Source organism: Urocampus carinirostris, chromosome 1 (assembly GCF_059441175.1).
Source record: "Urocampus carinirostris isolate Australia breed hairy pipefish chromosome 1, RoL_Ucar_1.0, whole genome shotgun sequence".
NCBI classification, from domain to species: Eukaryota; Metazoa; Chordata; class Actinopteri; order Syngnathiformes; family Syngnathidae; genus Urocampus; species Urocampus carinirostris.
In genome coordinates, this window is record NC_142349.1 from 6,256,109 (window position 1) to 6,272,888 (window position 16,780).

The 16,780-nt window shown below is 36.2% G+C and overlaps 1 protein-coding gene across 6 annotated transcripts in view; it reads right to left on the bottom strand.

The window, feature by feature from the left end:
- The window catches only part of carmil3 (capping protein regulator and myosin 1 linker 3), a 100,680-nt gene that overhangs the window by 67,090 nt on the left and 16,810 nt on the right, over positions 1–16,780 (bottom strand). For all 6 annotated transcript variants that reach the window (XM_088349340.1, XM_088349591.1, XM_088349673.1 and 3 more), the window contains exons 3-12: positions 14,233–14,283; positions 13,279–13,338; positions 13,078–13,199; positions 9,014–9,108; positions 8,506–8,576; positions 7,270–7,343; positions 4,699–4,774; positions 4,509–4,597; positions 2,213–2,307; positions 1,298–1,384 (exon numbers count right to left, since the gene is read on the bottom strand). In XM_088349340.1, coding sequence (XP_088205466.1) covers positions 1,298–1,384; positions 2,213–2,307; positions 4,509–4,597; positions 4,699–4,774; positions 7,270–7,343; positions 8,506–8,576; positions 9,014–9,108; positions 13,078–13,199; positions 13,279–13,338; positions 14,233–14,283 — 820 coding nt within the window. The remainder of the gene's footprint in view (positions 1–1,297; positions 1,385–2,212; positions 2,308–4,508; positions 4,598–4,698; positions 4,775–7,269; positions 7,344–8,505; positions 8,577–9,013; positions 9,109–13,077; positions 13,200–13,278; positions 13,339–14,232; positions 14,284–16,780) is intronic.

Genomic DNA, 16,780 nt, shown 5'->3' on the forward strand with positions numbered 1-16,780 from the left:
ACTCCTTCACCAATTTACGCAAATCATTGTTATTCTATGCAGTTAGCGGGACTTCTCTCCCTCTCTTGCCCAGTGACATTTGCTACTGTCTAGTCTAGTGTATGCCGGAATGTGTGACTGACACTTTTAGCACCTCTCCCCACCTGGCCTGTTTCTGCCTGCCAGGCAGAAGGGAGGGCCAAATCATAAGATGGGGCCCTACCGCCCCAAGAGCTTAAAATGACAGAGGCGCGTAGGCAGCGTAGCGCGGACTTTCTTGTGGGCTTTTTTTCAAATAAATAAAATGACAATACCAGGTGTAATTTTTGTGGTTAAGTGGTCTGCTACAGTAGCAACACCACGAATTGACATTGAGATATGAAAATAAAGCGCAACGGACTGCACCTTAAAATGTTACTTTCCTGAAAAACAGAAAAGCTCTCGTCACTATGACAACCCATTTAATGAGAGACAATTGATAATTTATTTGCATAGACCTTGATTTAGAAATATTGTGCAATGGAAGGTACTTCAGTGGTCTTATTAACAACGTATTTTTATGACATTGCTGCTTTCTTGACTGTTTGCTTTTGTTCTAAAATAGTTGTAATATAAATATTTCAATTTATTTTTTATATTCCTAAAGTTTGCAATACAGTAAATTAGTAAAAAAAAAAAAAGATTTTCCTTTTTTTGTTCCTAAAATATTTATGCTGTGTTTATCGTGTTTATCCAGTGATCATGACATTTCCAAGAGAAAAGTATTGGTATTGCGTTAGTATACTACACTGTGTTTACGTGAATCCGATTGGTACTAAAACTCCCAGAATGGCCCACCCCTATTAAAAATGAAGCCCATTAAGCTCATTAGCGTTGGCATCGTCACATTAAAACTGACATTTGACCTTAGATGTGGCTGAAATCAGATCAACAATAATTTGAATAGTTTAATAGCAATTTAGGTGAAACGAAATTTTAATGCCTACGTTGGATTTTAATTAAATTATACATATGAATTTCACTTGGTTATCATTTGGATACATGCAGTTTTATCACGGCTCATAACATGTGGATGTTAATTGCACAAAATAGCCAAGTACTGTATTGTAAATTAGCATGTCACACTATGCACTGTAGGTAGGTGAGGCAACGTATTTAGACCAGGTTAGCACCAAACAATGCTTTTTCATATATACGGATCAGAAAAAGATTTGCAAACACTACCAATACAGAAATTCCCTAGAACTGATTTGTAACATCTTTTTAAAACAACCACACCAAGCTTAAGGAAGTGCAGTGTTTCATAATTGCTTCTTACCTTTGGAAGAAAGCGAGGTCTTTGAGAGATTAAGTAGACGCAAGCCCTTGTTTAGACGGCAAACTTGTTGTATCAAATTGGAAATTCCTGTAGAATGGCAAGACAAAAATCATTTTAGCAATACAATTAAAATGTAGAAGTAGTTGAACTTATTCAATTAAGTTAGCACAAAATGAGTATCTTAGCTGAAGCCCTCTTTCAGGAATTATAGCATTTTAACAACAGAAATTTTACAAAGAAACTATTCCCCATATATCATTAGTATTTTCCCCTCATCCCCACCATTGTGCCATACTACATTGTTCTATGTCAACCAATTTTAGTTCCTGTGCAAATCCGTTTACATGACAAGGCACAATAACTATCTCTCATTGAATGTGTGCTTTTTTAAAAATATGGTTTACAACCTATGCCAATGAAGCGTATTTTAAAAAGACCAGGCGACACAAATTTCTGCTGCTTCTTATCAAGATAAATTACCCCAACCTACACACCATCGAATACTAACATATAGAAAGACAATATAAATATGCATCTAGAAAAATGTAAAAGTACCAACACAAGCTAAATAAATATCATGTCAAAATCTGCTTTCTCAGAACTTTTTCCAGTATGTACAGTACATAGCATGCACTAACTGACCATGAAACCAGTATCTCCTAGCATGTGTGGCACCTTTTATTGAAAAGAGAGGATTAACAATAAACACATATTAAGAGTCTAAGATAATAAAATAAGCATAACAGTACAGTGCATTAAACAAAAATAAATATGTTAAAATAAAAAAAGGACGGCTCTTTGAAAACAGATACAGACGGAATTCTTTTATCATCCAAAAGCAAGGATGAAGCCATGATTCACAGAAGGCCGGGAAGAGCATGCAGAGAAATAGGAGCACAAAACTCAAGTAGATACCTTGGTTGTCAAGTGTGTTGTGGGCCAAGTTGAGAGAGTGAATCATAGAGGCCGGGTTCTCTGACAGAGCTGTTGCCATTTTCTGAGGAAAATCCCTGGAGGAATAAAACATGCCTGAAAAGATGCATGCAGCTTCTCAGAAAAACTGGCCATAAACTAAATGACTAACATTACAATTTTTGTATCAGTCTTTCCTTTTTATACTAAAATAAAATAACATTAACGGTAAGCATCATATTAAAGCCTCAACTATAAAATATCCTAACCCAGTCTGATTGCGTACTGGCCAGACCTTAATCTTTCCTTTGCACAAATGTCAAGGCTTGAAATTTTGAAATTAATTCACATGTAAATTCGGCCAGAATTACAATGCATGCAGGCAAATACAACACGAGTTCACTGTGTGTTTTAAGCGCGGTATTTTAAAATCAACGTCAGCACGAGATTGAGTAACTGAAAGCAAGCTCGGATGTGAGCTCAAGTACTTATGCCAAGAGAGAGAGGAGAGGGTGGGGGGGCTGAAGGGGCAGAAGGGGGAATTGTGGTTTGCTTTAATTATAGCCTGCACAGTTACACTACGTAGCTACGTGACCTTTCTTACTTATGTGATTACGTCAATGATGCAACGCAAGTTTCATTAAAAAAAAGAGGCTGGCTCTTTCAGATTGGAAAAACATCCGCATATTACCAATTATTATGTAACATTATGCATAAAATGGCTTGAAAACGGGGAAAAAGGAAAAAAGGACAATAATGAGAAAATAAAACGAGGAAAAAAAACAAGGACAAAAAGAAGGAAAACCTAGGAAAAAAGAGAAAATGAAGTAACAAATAATACAAAAAAGGAAATTTGGGAACAGAAGAAAAATACAGGAAAAAAAGTAAAGATTGTTTTTTTTTAAATTTTAAATAAAGGGTAAAAAAAACAGGAAAAGGACACGTTTTTGGTGGTCACTTTGATCGTTCTTGTGTAACATTCAAATAATGTGCAAATATATCAAGTCAATCCTTTTGCCAACATTGTACTTCCACTAAAAACATTAAGTACAATTCTGTATTGTCCAAACAACTAAATAAATCCAAAAAAATTTTAGTATTACGTAACAAAAGTTGTTTCAATAGCTGTTGTCAAGTCATGTTTATCTGTATAGCAATTAGGCTATACACACCATTATAACACTATCCCCTGATCTAAAACCTACATGAGGGCAAGGGAAAAACTAAAAACCTCGTTGTTGTAGAGTGATAAAAACAACTGGTGTGTCTGGGCCATGCAATCTTTTCATTATTACATTAATCATTTCATAAAAATTTGAAAACCGAACTACTGTTGCTGTGGGCTCAGCAAAATGTAATTTGATTTGATCTCAGGATTAGTATATGTTTGATAATAATTTGGTTGCAACATGCAGGATTGATGTTGCTCACTGTGGTTCCAAGCGACTTTGTTTGATTGCTCATACCTGTGGAAGCTTGAGGGAACAATGGTCTCCGGGTAGTAGTTTATTTTATTTTACTCCATACATAATTGATTACTAATCTTTTCACCCTATAAATACAACTCTTGTTAATTGTTCGTAATTTGTTCAACCCTAGGATTAATATCAAGCATAGGTCTGAGTAGAACGCGATTCGTGTTTCTTTACTTGCAGTTTGGCACGATGATACTGTATTATAATTGATTATGTCGTATTAATTAATCAGTTATTTCAAAATTATTTTAGAAGACAAAAATGCTTGTGACACTGTTGTTTAAAGCAGCGCTGTACATTATATTTCACTGGTGATAAAACATCGCTAACATCAATAATCATAGGTTAGATAATAATACAGAGTGGAATAAAGCCGCATTTAAAACAAAAACGTACTTCCATCCCTTTCAATTAAGTGTATTTTGTGTGATTGATAGCCTTAGATGTATTGTGTAACATTCTACTTTTTTCTTAGATCATGAAAAGCAACCCAAGACAGGCAAATTATCAGAAGTGTTGCTAAATGTGATACACATGCTAATAGATGCAAGAACTAAAAAGGTCAGGCAGGTAGGATAAAGGAATGGGTTGATGAGATTGGTTAGAGTAATGAAGAAAAGTATAGGTAAAAGTTCATTAATAGGAAGATATGAAAATATAAGAAGCACGGATAAGTAGAAAAAAACAAATCAGAATGGCGAACAATGGGAGTAGGACAAGAAATGAAGATTTGAGGGTGCAAACTCAAGGAAAATATGCCAAACAATGGCACTTAAATGCAGAGGTGACTAGGCAGGTGGGAGTTCAGCAGAAAAAAACCATACGATTTCAGTCCGGCATTTTCCAGACTGAGTTCTTCCAGGCTGTTGGACTTGCTAACCGTATGAAGAACTTGGTCGACCACTTCAGACCCCTGTAAAGAGTATAAAATTCACCTATTACTTTGCCAACTCATCATTGCTGTGTGAGTATGTGAAATAAGACAAAGAAGAAATGTGTACGAGTGAAACTTACAATTCGCATGTCTTTGCAGTATAACTTGGTGAACCAAGTGTTGTATGCAATAGAAGCCACAATAACAGCCAGGTCTCTAGAACACACAAAAAAAAAATCAGATCATAAATAGGCTAAATCAATCTCCTGGAAACATCAGCTACGGATTCCAACAGTCACATTATCGTGGCTAAGCTTCTTTGTGGCTCAGTGAGCAGTTTATCATCCAGAAAGGGAGAACGCTGTGGACTGGGCCACTTTTGAAGGATGACAGTTAATACTAACATAAAAAGGACCAGAAGAGAGAAAAAGAGAAAATAAGGAAAATATAGTACACTGATTAATATCCGAGTCAGAGGATTGTTTTATTAAGTCGTACTGTGTTTTTCCCCAAATCCTGTTAAGGTATATGCAAAATATTCCGGTTTGTAAAACAGCATACGAGCAGTGATTAGGTGAAGGTCGAATTGTTATAGACAAAATTATACAGCGTAAAGCTGAAGATAAGATAATCAGTTTGATGCATGTATAAAATATGTCAATATTTTATGTATTCAATTGTCTGTCGATCGAACCATTTGAAAAGTTATTGTGCAGTTCTAAATTAAGAAACGGATGCAGGATTTCTAATTATACAATAAACTCAATGGTAGCCAAACATTGAATACTAACAAGGTTTTGGAGAATAATCCCCCAAACATGGATACAACAAATAGGAAAACTGTAGGTATTTTTAGAATGCTATGGTGTGTGTGTGCCCGTTTGAATGACGCCCCACCAAAATGGCCAACTACGTCTAGAGTCTTGTTCTACTTACTGTGCATCGCTGTGCAAACTAGAAGTGGTACGATGTTTCCCCCCCCAAAAAAAGGCTGAGAATCAAAGTGAGTCAAAGTGGGATTTAGCCAGAGGGGGCCCTGTGTTAGTGAGTGAAACATTTATGGGATAGGATGTCCGTCAGCCCTAAAATGACAACGGCTAAGCCAGTGTTTCCTATAGAATTTTGAGAGACCCCGGTGGGTGGACAGTCTGGTTGAGTCCGGGGACGTGCATATCAAGTTATGAAAGATAATGACACAGAAAACAAGTTACACCCACAAACCATTGTAAATGCAGGGATCAGAATGGAGATTTTCATTTTCAGCTGAAATAGCCAGCGTCCAGGAAAAAACCAGGGCGGAGATATTGTAATTATTTTGAAATGTGAATAGGCCAGAGATGCTTTACGACAAAATTTTGCTTTCAGAAGCAATCATTGGGGCAAAAGATTTTCTTTGGATTTAGACTAGGAGTGCATAATTGAATAAAAAACGAAATATGAATCCGTTTTAAATAGAGGACACGCCATTTGACAGTTTTCCTGTTCAATGTTCAGACACTAATAATCATGTCAATTGATCTCTAATGAATCAACTCACCATCAACTAGTTGCAATCGTTTAAAAAAAAGCAGATAACCCTAATTGAGCTGAATGAGAGAATAGTGACAGACTAATGCACTTAACATCAAACTGGAACATTCCTCTGAGATAACCTCTCAACGAAAGCGAAAGATGAGAAGTGACAACTCTTAGGATTCTTGTACTCGTCTTGTTGACTAGCAAATAGTATCAACATTGGAATAAATACACGCCAATCTTTATTTTTAAGTTTACCCTAGCAAAGTGTATCAGAGACCAGTCAGAATAATTATGCAGCTATTTATTTTATCACATAGTTATTTCAATCCTTCAGTGAGTCACACAAATAAACATGTTCTCTATTGACTGTGATGTTAAGTTATGATACAGAATATGTTTCTGAACACCCACCTACACAATTAAAGATGGGGGGAAAAAATAAACGCCTTGAACCAAGATGACACATATAAAAACAGCAAAAATGAAAAGAAAAGATTGAAGGTGTGAGAAATAAGGTGTGAGCAATAAGGTGCAAGCACACGGTTGTCTACCGATTAGAGAAAATACATAGTCCTCCTCAGTTAAGTGCATTTTCATATGTCAAACCCAGTCTAGTTCTAGGGCCGGATCCAGGCTTTTTGTTCTTATGTGGGCCAGATCAGAAAAATAATGTCAATTCCAAAGTTTTAAGCTTGTTTTTTAGTAATATGCTTTATCAATCAGCCTACATTAGTAACCTACCCTTCATATTAAAATCCTGGAAGACAAGGGATCTTTACCAAACATAACACATTTTCTTAACTGCCTAACACTAGCACTTTACGCGTTGGACTTCGCTTCTCACCTCATTAAAAACGCCTCCTGCTTTAAAAAATCAACAAAATCAAACTACTGCTTATTTAAAATCAAAACTATAAAGAATCTTAACATTAAGGAAATATTTTAGTCTACGTCTGCTTTATTTTAAAGCAAGACAAAGGTTAGGTTCACACAGTTAGAGCTTAATGCCTGAATCCCTATTGCCCCCAATAAGCAGGTAGGCGCCTTGCATGGCCGCTATTGGTGTGTGAGTGTGTGTGAATGGGTATGTGTGAAGCACATTGTAAAGCGCTTTGGGAGGTCTTCATTGACTTGAAAAGCGCTATATAAATGCAGACCATTTACCATTTATTTACTCAGAAATAAAGATTCACCTGCTGTCAAGATGACTGAAATCCAGCAAGTTTAACTCCCTGTTGTCCTGAGAGTGGTAGATCGTGTCCACATCCTGAAGCACAAGTAAGAGCAAGAACACGAGAACACAGTTGTTTTTTACAGTACTACTGTGAATCAGGCTAACAATCTTGCTTAAAGCTGGAGATTCTTTTTTCTGTTGCAAAACATGAGGCCTGTGTTCAACCTATTTAAGTTGTTTTTCTTAACCAAATTCAATCATTCATCCATTTAGCTTAACTTTCACTGTTTCTTTCAATCTCATTGAAATTTAGAAATGATTTAAGACTCAACTACAGGGATCCCTTGCTGTATCACGGTTTCGCTGCATTGCGGATTTTAATTGTGCATTGTGTTCTGAATTTTGATTGGCTGAACAGTTGCCTCGACTCTTTTCTGCTTGTGTCTGCTGTCTGAGTTGGACACATAAAACAGCTTGACAAATCTAGATTATGTATGCGGAAATCGTTTTCAGTTTCAACTTTCCATCATGTCCACAAAACCCTCACAAAAGTCAGGCCAAAAAGGCAGAGGATGATGCTTTTTACCACAAACAAAGTTCGACTTCTCGACCTGCTAAACTTGCGAGTCTTTGGCGTTCGGTAGTTGCTCCCTGGAAGCTTTTCAAAAATGTTCGATAATGGAAAAATATATGGTTTCTTTAGGGAAAACATTATTAATGTGTTCCAAAGAATATAAATACATATATTATGCGTTTCCTTGTTTATAAGACTTATATACAGCTCTTAATTTTAAGACGTTTATTTTTTGTAGCGGCTGTCCAATATGGCTTCTTTTGGGATGCCGACCAGGAGGTAAATGCTGTTTTCCATAACGTCCAAACAATAGCGACTAAGTATCATGGAAAGTAAAGTGGATCATGTCCTTAATCAATATAGTTGTGCAAAAAACTGCTACTATTTTTAAAATTATAATTTGACAGTACAAAAGTTATTTGTAAAAAAAAGTTAATAAGGTACAGTATTTTAAGTTGTGAAAGAAATACTTGAGCCTGTAATTGAGTTTGTTCTTGAATATTTTGGAACGTAACCCTCACTTTTTCATTTTATCTAGCCATCTGGAAACAGGTTATACACATATTTTTGTCTTACTCACAAATTATCAAAGATAATATTGGGATGATGACTACTCACTGCATTTTAAGAAATTTTCGCTTTTCAAAAGACAAAGAATGGGCACATATTTTTTTTGCTTACCCACTGCACTTCCTCTTTGCATCCAATTCCATTGTAGTCGCAGAGTGCTGCATATGTTTCTGAAAACCCCCCTACACAATGACAGACGGGAAAAAAACAAAATGAGACAGATAAAAACAGCAAAAATTAAAAGTGAAGATTGAAGGTGTGAGCAATAAGGTGCAAGCACACGGTTGTCTACCGATTGGAGAGAATACAGTCCTCCTCAGTTAAGTGCATTTTCACAACGCCCCGTGCCATAACGCAGTTTAGAAATTGGTATACTTAGTATATAGTGCTTAAGAATAAATAAATTAAAAAAGAAAAAAAAATTAAATTGGGTACCAGTCAGACACATCGTTGTGTAAACACACTTGCCAGACTCCATTTAAAATCATGTCACATTTCAAAATGCAATATAATTCCTTACAGATGTCTTGGAATTTGTTACTGAACCAATAATGTAATAATGTGTATCGAGTAAAATATGAGCATTTAACATCGGATTAGTGAGCAAAATTAAGTTTACCACAGGTTTTCTGGTGGTCCAACGATGACTCTGAAATCGGTGAATATTGGTGGATTCCATCAGTCGTCTCTCCTTCTGCCCGACAAATCGGTGGACTGAAAAAAAAGAGACTTTCAACTGCAATATGTACTTACAGTATTCTACATACAGTATTCTAATGGAAAATTGGTGAAAAGGCCTAGTGGAAAAAAAATAATCTCAGCGGTACATGAAGTGCGAGTAATTGATAAAAAAAAATATGTTAAATTGGTTGTGACTGAAATTTCATCTTTATTCACAAATATGTGTGCATACCATAATGTTACACCTTATGTGCAATTGCTCCTCAACTTTTTGTTAAATATTCTCAAGGAAAAGAGCAAAAGAAGAATAAAGATGAAGAATTCGACTAAAAAGAATTGGCGGAAGAAGAAAAAACAGAAAAGGACGCAGAAAATCAAAAATTGGAATTAAAGAAGCATAAGACAACTGTTTTAACTTTTTAATTTTCTCTACATTGAACTTATAATAAAACAAAACACTTGATTTTTGACAGCAGGCGACATATTGATGCTGAAAGTGGACAATCACGATCCATCCTTAATTCTATTTGTCAACAACTTCCACGCACATCAGAGACCTTAATTATTCACTTTCATCAATTCAAAGTCGAATACTGAATCCCAGTCGATTGCCTGTTTTTCACGTCCCCCCTTAAACATGGCTGCAGCTCATTAGAGAGGTCTTGTAGACGTCTCAAAACGACACTTTTCATCAAATTTACTGTGTTGAGGGAGAGAGAAATGTAAAACCCGAACAAGACTATGGGTTTCGGGGACCAGGGTTCATTTCCGAATTAGAAGGTAGTGTACAAGGATTTTGACGTTGGTAGTGTTAGCTCCCTGTTATATCAAACAAAGCACCTTGCCAAAAAACAATACTTGCTTTAAGGAAAGAAAAATAATCTAGTACAGGGTCGGCAAAACGCGGCTCAGGAGCCACATACGTCTATTTAGCACTGCAGAGTGGCTCCCTGTCGCTTTTCCAAAAATATTTATAAATTTAAAGAGATGAGGGAAGGAAATATATTCTTTTTAATATGGTATTCATAGGAGAACAAACATGACACACTTTTAACATTTTCTAATGCTGTGAAAATGTGTAGAATAAATATTACATTTTAACCTGGGGTGTAACAATGTGACAGTGAGATGAATGGGAAGATCAGCAGATAAGAGTTCACTGTGGGAAGTGACTGATTTGACTGCCACTATCTCCAGGGTATCTTGTTGGAAAAACACAGGATGCAGGTTGTCGCCTCAAACACAGCAAAGTCTCAGGCTTAAACTCGTTCGTGAGAACTTAGCAATGAAAAAAATCTGGAGCTTCTCTCCCGTGTTTGTTTTCATTCCCTGTCCATTGTTAGAAGAGCTGTGCGAGCCCAAACTCCGCCCCTTTTAAAGGGGCAGCATCACAAGGCCAGCCAGGTGGCTGATCGGCCATGAACCCCAAAGGTAAAAAGAAAGAACTGCACAGAAATCAAACTTAAAATGCATTAATATGGGTTTTTTTCAGTGCTGAAAAAAAGTGTTTGACCCATCTTGATTTCTGTGTTTTTTGCATATCTACCACTCAATAAGGTTTCAGATCATCAAACCAATTCTAATTTCACACAGTGACAACCCAAAGAAACACAAAATGCAGTTTGAAAATGTTGATTCCATTTATAAGGCACAAAAATAAATCCAAACATATCAAAACATACCAAAGTGAAAAAGTGATTGCCCCCTGGAACTAATAGTGAGTTTGGCCACCTTTGGCCGCGATAACATATCAAACAGTTTACAATAATTGGTAATGAGTCTTTCACAACGCTGTGGAGAAATTTCGGCCCACTATTTTAAAAATGTTTTAATTTTTCACGACACTATACTTTAACTTTTCAAAATGCTGCTATTTTGTTTTTATAAATACACACATGTTTTTTGGCTCCCTTTTTGTTGCCCAGATAAAGGGCACGTTATGCAAGTACCATTATGTTGTTTTTTTAAATACTCAAAAAGAAAATGACTTCAAAAAATAGATTTTTATTAATTTAATAAAAGCAATGAAACGTACTGTAATTCACTAATGTTATGAAGTTAAACTTAAGGCAGTATCCTAAAACAGAATACTGTAAATTAAGGACTATAAGCCGCTACTTTTTCACCAAACTTTCAACCCTGCGGCTTATTCAGTGATGCGGCCAATTTATGTAATTTTTCTAACAGCGGCGCTCGAGTACAAAAGGTAAGATTTAGACCGGTGGAATATATGCGCCGAGGAAGACTGCAACTTCTTGACTTGTGCATAAATTAAATTAGCGTACACATACCCTCATCATGCAAAATGCAAAAAGAAAGGCACAACGAAGTATTTGCAGCCGCTTGATATTAGTGTGAACCGTGCATTTAAAGTGGCGCTACGTGTTGAATGGGAGAATTGGATGACTAGCGGCGAGAAATCTTGCACTAAAACTGGCCGCATGCAAAAGGCAACTTTTTCGCAAGTCTGCCAGTGGATCCTGTCAGCGTGGGGCAGCATAAAAAAATCCACCATCACCAACGGGTTCCGAAAAGCCGGTCTGCTGCGTGACGGAGAGGAGGGCACAGAATCAGGAGTGGATGGGAGCGTGGGACGACGTCTATATGACAAAGTTTCTTTCTGACACGGAGGAAGATGACTTTGATAGCTTCAGTTCTAAGGAGGAAGATGAGGACGGTTTACCGTGATTTTTACAAGTACGGTATGTTTTTTTTACCAGACCTGTTTACTGTGTTGCTAGCGTGTTGCTACCATTAACTGCCCTGTCACGGGCACCGTTTGGGATGAAAGTTATATTATTATTATTATTATTATTAAAGCTTTGAAAACTCTCTTGGTGTACCGTCTTTCTTTGTAAATATGTGTAACCCATGTATAATATGGATTTGCAACTGTATATTTTTGTAATGTATTTATTTGTATTTATTCGAGACATTTATTCTGATATGTTTTGCACGGGCGAATTAAAAAAGAGGAGCGGAACAAATGGGGGGGGGGGTGACGGGAAGTGGGGTAAAAGTGAGACCTGTTTGTTGTTGCGGCGGACAATAGTGGATATATATTTTTCCCACCCTTACCTTTGGAAATATACACTTTTATTCCTTGGATTACTTTCAACGGGTACCCAGACTCTGCAGGTCTGCATCAAACCTTAAGTACCGGTATCATTTTCCCAGCTGTGATTTTTCGACTGTGCACTTCAATGAAGGACATTTAGTTTCAATCGCAGGATTTGAAGTCGGGTTTGGATTAATTTTGTGTTTGTGTTACATTTTTTTAATGTGGGCGCATGCGACATATATACCGGTGCGGATTGTGTATGTACAAAATAGTTTTTCCTCTTAAAATGTGGTGGGTGCGGCTTATCATCAGGTGCACTCTATAGTCCGGAATTTACGATACTCATGTGGTGCATCATTCTCCACAGGATACGCTGCATCTAATTAAGTCATTTAGTAGGTTAAGGCTATTATAAGGCTTTTAATTTTTTTGGGGCTCCAGAGAAATCTGTTATGTTTTTTCACATTATGGGCTTCCGACTCCTGATTTACTATAACTTCCATGACCTAGAATAAACGCAGATTGTTTTATCATCTCTGGAAACATTAGTGAATGAGGAATTAAGGGATATAAAAACCACAGTGGCAATCTTTCATTCAGAGAATATTCTCCTTGGTATGCTGACGTAAGGCAAAGAGTCCCGTAAAGTAGTTCATAAAAATAAGCTTAGGATTTGTCTTATAGTCTTCAGATTGCTAAATTAGTCCTAATGGTTGCTGGGTGATGAAATGCAGCATGACACAAAATGGGTTGGATGCAAACTACAGAAATGCAAGGATTGAGTTGGCTGCTAAAATAGAAAAGTCGACCAAAAGTGGTGCTGCCAACATCCCAGAGCTTTGACGTGCATGATTACTGTTGGCCAACTGGTCTTTTGCTATTCAGCTTACCCAACACAAAAGCAGGAAGACTACTTTCCTTGAGGCAAAAGGGAGTCTTACGCATAAATGGAGTTGTTGAAGACACGGGAGAGGGCGTAGTTGATGTGACTGACCATGTGATCCAACTGGTCCTGCATCTCAAGTCTCATCGAATAGGTGATCTTGTCTGTATCAATTATAACCTTCAGGACATAGAACATATGTTTGTCCCAATATCTATTCAGTCAAGGAAGCAATTGGAAATGTCGACAAGTTGGGTACCTGATGCTCTTGATACGTGTTCATTGCACGGATTTCCAAGAAGTTGAACGTTACCTCCACCTTAAACAGCACAGATCATCATGCGCATGAAAAGCATGAAAGCAACTGCTCGTAAATACCTTCCGAAAACTGATAGAAGATTCCAATCCCCTTAATCTTACAGAATTGCAAGCACCTCATAAATTATAATACAACAGAACGCATGCTGGAAAATGTAAACTTGGATTTTTTTTAATGTATTTATGTTCGGTGTTGAGAATATCTGTGTTATACAGGTAAATGCAGTCAATAAATTCAATTAATCAAAAAAATATTTAGATCAAAAAGTCACTGGTGATAAAATTGAGCAAAAAGCACTTTTGCAAATTACTTATTTAAAAAAATAAAATCTCTTGTCAAATGTAGGTAAATTAGTTATTTTAATAATCAAAAGTTTAGAACATTGAAAACTGAGCTGGACGGCGCGTAATTTTTAATTTGCTTTTAACTAGTAAAATGCTATTTTTTTCTTAAATTATGTTACTTTTGAAATGCCAAATTTTAATCTGAGAATATTGTGTATGTGTCTAGTGAAGCTATGACTGTTGAATTCATGTTAAAACAGAAAAAAGCTGTGTGAGCAAAAATGACTAGAATTGGTTTAGTAATACATGGAAAAAATATCAAACCTAGAATAAAAATATTAAGGGCACATGAACAAGTCAAAGCCAACTAAAACATATGGAATTTATTTGCACACAAATTTAAAGCGTTTATAGCACAAAAATCTGCCTGAGGAAAAAAAATTAGTTTAACCGGTGGTCATTTGATGTGTTATACTGTGGTCAGTGGAATTAAAATTATATCTGCTTTGAAAAGAAACTATTAAAAGTGTTTTTCTCTCTTAAAATTTCAATGCATAAAGGTGGAAAGTAAAAGCCAAAAAATTCCAGGAAACGAAAAGCTCTCGTTTACCTTTGTAGGCACTTTGACAGCAAAGAGATACAGTCTCCATGTTGCCAGGACCTGATGGGAGAACACAGTCATTTACTCTGTCACAGAGCAGCAAATGTGAAATGCAAATCAAAGATTAAAAAAAAACAGTGTTTCGTATTAACAGCAACGCATAACGTTTGATCAAATGGTTTATACATCTTGCGAAGCACTTTAGAGATTGGTTTATTTAAATTGTGTCGTTATATTATGTAAAACATTATAGCAAGTAATGCGTTTTGCCAAAAGATTCATTGTGGAATTGCTTTAAGGCAGTAACTTCACTCAATGTAAGAAAATACGAACAAAAGGACAAGAAAGGGGTGCAAAGGTTACCATTACTAAAAAGACAGTTCATATAACTTTTTCATACCAAATTCAAGCACTTTTAGGGCTTTTAAAGTACGTTTTCCAATTTCTTCAGTAGAATTTAAAGAAAGTGTTAATCATATACTGTATTTTGCAGAATCACCCCTATATCTGCAATTTACATATACAATTTTTAATCTTGCATGTGCATTTCTCATGAGAGGATTTTTAGATGTTTAGTGACTCACGAAAAAATTTGTTTTTGAGACAAATCTCTCCTCAAATAGGGGTTGGGTAAACATGACAGTAATATTTAGCTTACAACTTCAGGTGCAGGAAATTCTTCCCATTGGGAAAAGCTACCTTCATTTTTTTACATGGCCCATAAAAAATGTCCATAATTGATCAATAATTCATTCACTAATACACATTTCATAGTGCCCTGTTTAGGTGCAACATTAATCAAAATGGAAGAGATGTAATGACAAAGCAAAACCAGAGAGCAGTGTCAACATCATTATTTTTAAAAGACTTGTTGAGAAACAAGGCAACAATTTCAAGCATTTACAAGCACTTCACGCAGTCTAAGCACTGTTCAATCCTTCAAAACACAATATTGAAAGATGTTGGGTCTTTTACATACATTCTCGAAGTGCGACCTAAAAATGTATATGCAAAAAAAGAATTACCATAGCATTACTAGACAGACAAAAAACACAACTTTTTAAAAGCTTTTTGTATCAATTTTTATCCATGTCTTGACCATAAAACCCTTGCATAGTGCCTCCTGTCATTCCGCAGATTTCTCTCGTCATCTCCATGGAAATGTGTTTACTGGCGCCACCCTATTCCCTAATCCCTAATCCCTCCATCTCCTAATGTGCTACAGTCTCCTCTCTGAATCTCATCCTTCCCTTGCCGTTCCACAGTCATTCATTCTCTCAGCCCCCCGTCTCCTTTCGAGCGTCAGTATTTCTATTCTTTTTCTGCTCTGTCGCTTTCAATTTCTCAAGGCCTCCCTGGGTTGAATGGTTAATGGCACCCTGCTGAGGGGTGGTAGGGAGAAGAAAGAAAACCAAACGTACAAAGCGAGCAAATGAGACAGGGTGGGAGAAAGATTAGCATCCTGATAATTTTGTCTCCTTGTTCTCTTCAACTTTTAATACTGAGGACACGAGAAGCTGACACCTCTTTGTTATATGTACAGTACATCAACAGCAAGCCAATGCAAAGAAATTAGAAACAATTAGAAATTTTCACCACAAAGTGTGCTGCAAAGCATTTGCACTGCATAGCATTGGCCCAATCACAGAACTGCTTTAAAACTCAAATAACACATGCCTCAGAACATGCAGAGACTGACAGAGCATCTTGTCATTTCAAAGACAATCTGGTTGATCTCAGTATATTAATACTGCCATCAATAATTCATGCCTTCAATTGTCTCGAATTTTTGATCATTTGTAGGGTAAAAAGGAACAATCTAGCGGAAATTGCTTTAATAAATATTATTTAGGCAGTAAAACATAAACACTAGTATAAAAAGTGCTATATTTTAGTCGAAAATTTCATTTTTGCATTGTTCTCAAAACTGACAGGAAAACATTCAGATTGCTATACTGTAATGCAGTCAATCTTTCATTTACCTCAATGTAAATACTAGTGAGATTAAATTTAAGAAAATCACTTTTTTTTCCAAAGCCAGTCACACTTGATACATGATACTTACAACATGCCAGCACATAGCTACCTCAATTTTAAATCGTTACAAGCAGAGTCATTTCCAATTGATCATCGCCTCCAACGATGTGGCGAAAGAGTACATTGAGTAAGCATTTTACTAAAGTTTGAAATGAGGTGGAGTGTACCTAGCGATCTGTAAGCTAAAATATTAAATATTTTATGATTCTATAGCGTTACAAAGCACGGATGAAAATACGACCCGTTCTAAAAGGGAATCACAATAGTTTGGATTTAATCAAAAACTGTTCAATAGCTACTCTAATAGTCAATACTGTGTGCCAGTACAAATAGTGTTAACTCGGTTCGATGAGTAATTGACTCGTATTCAAAAAGGTCATGAAAATAACAATGTCAATATATATATACATTTTTATGAAAGCAAAATCGTGTTTTGTGGCTTATAATGGCTTAGCAATCTTTTGAATAACTAGCACACAAACTTCACATATTTTATTTTTTTACATCGCAAGGATATTTT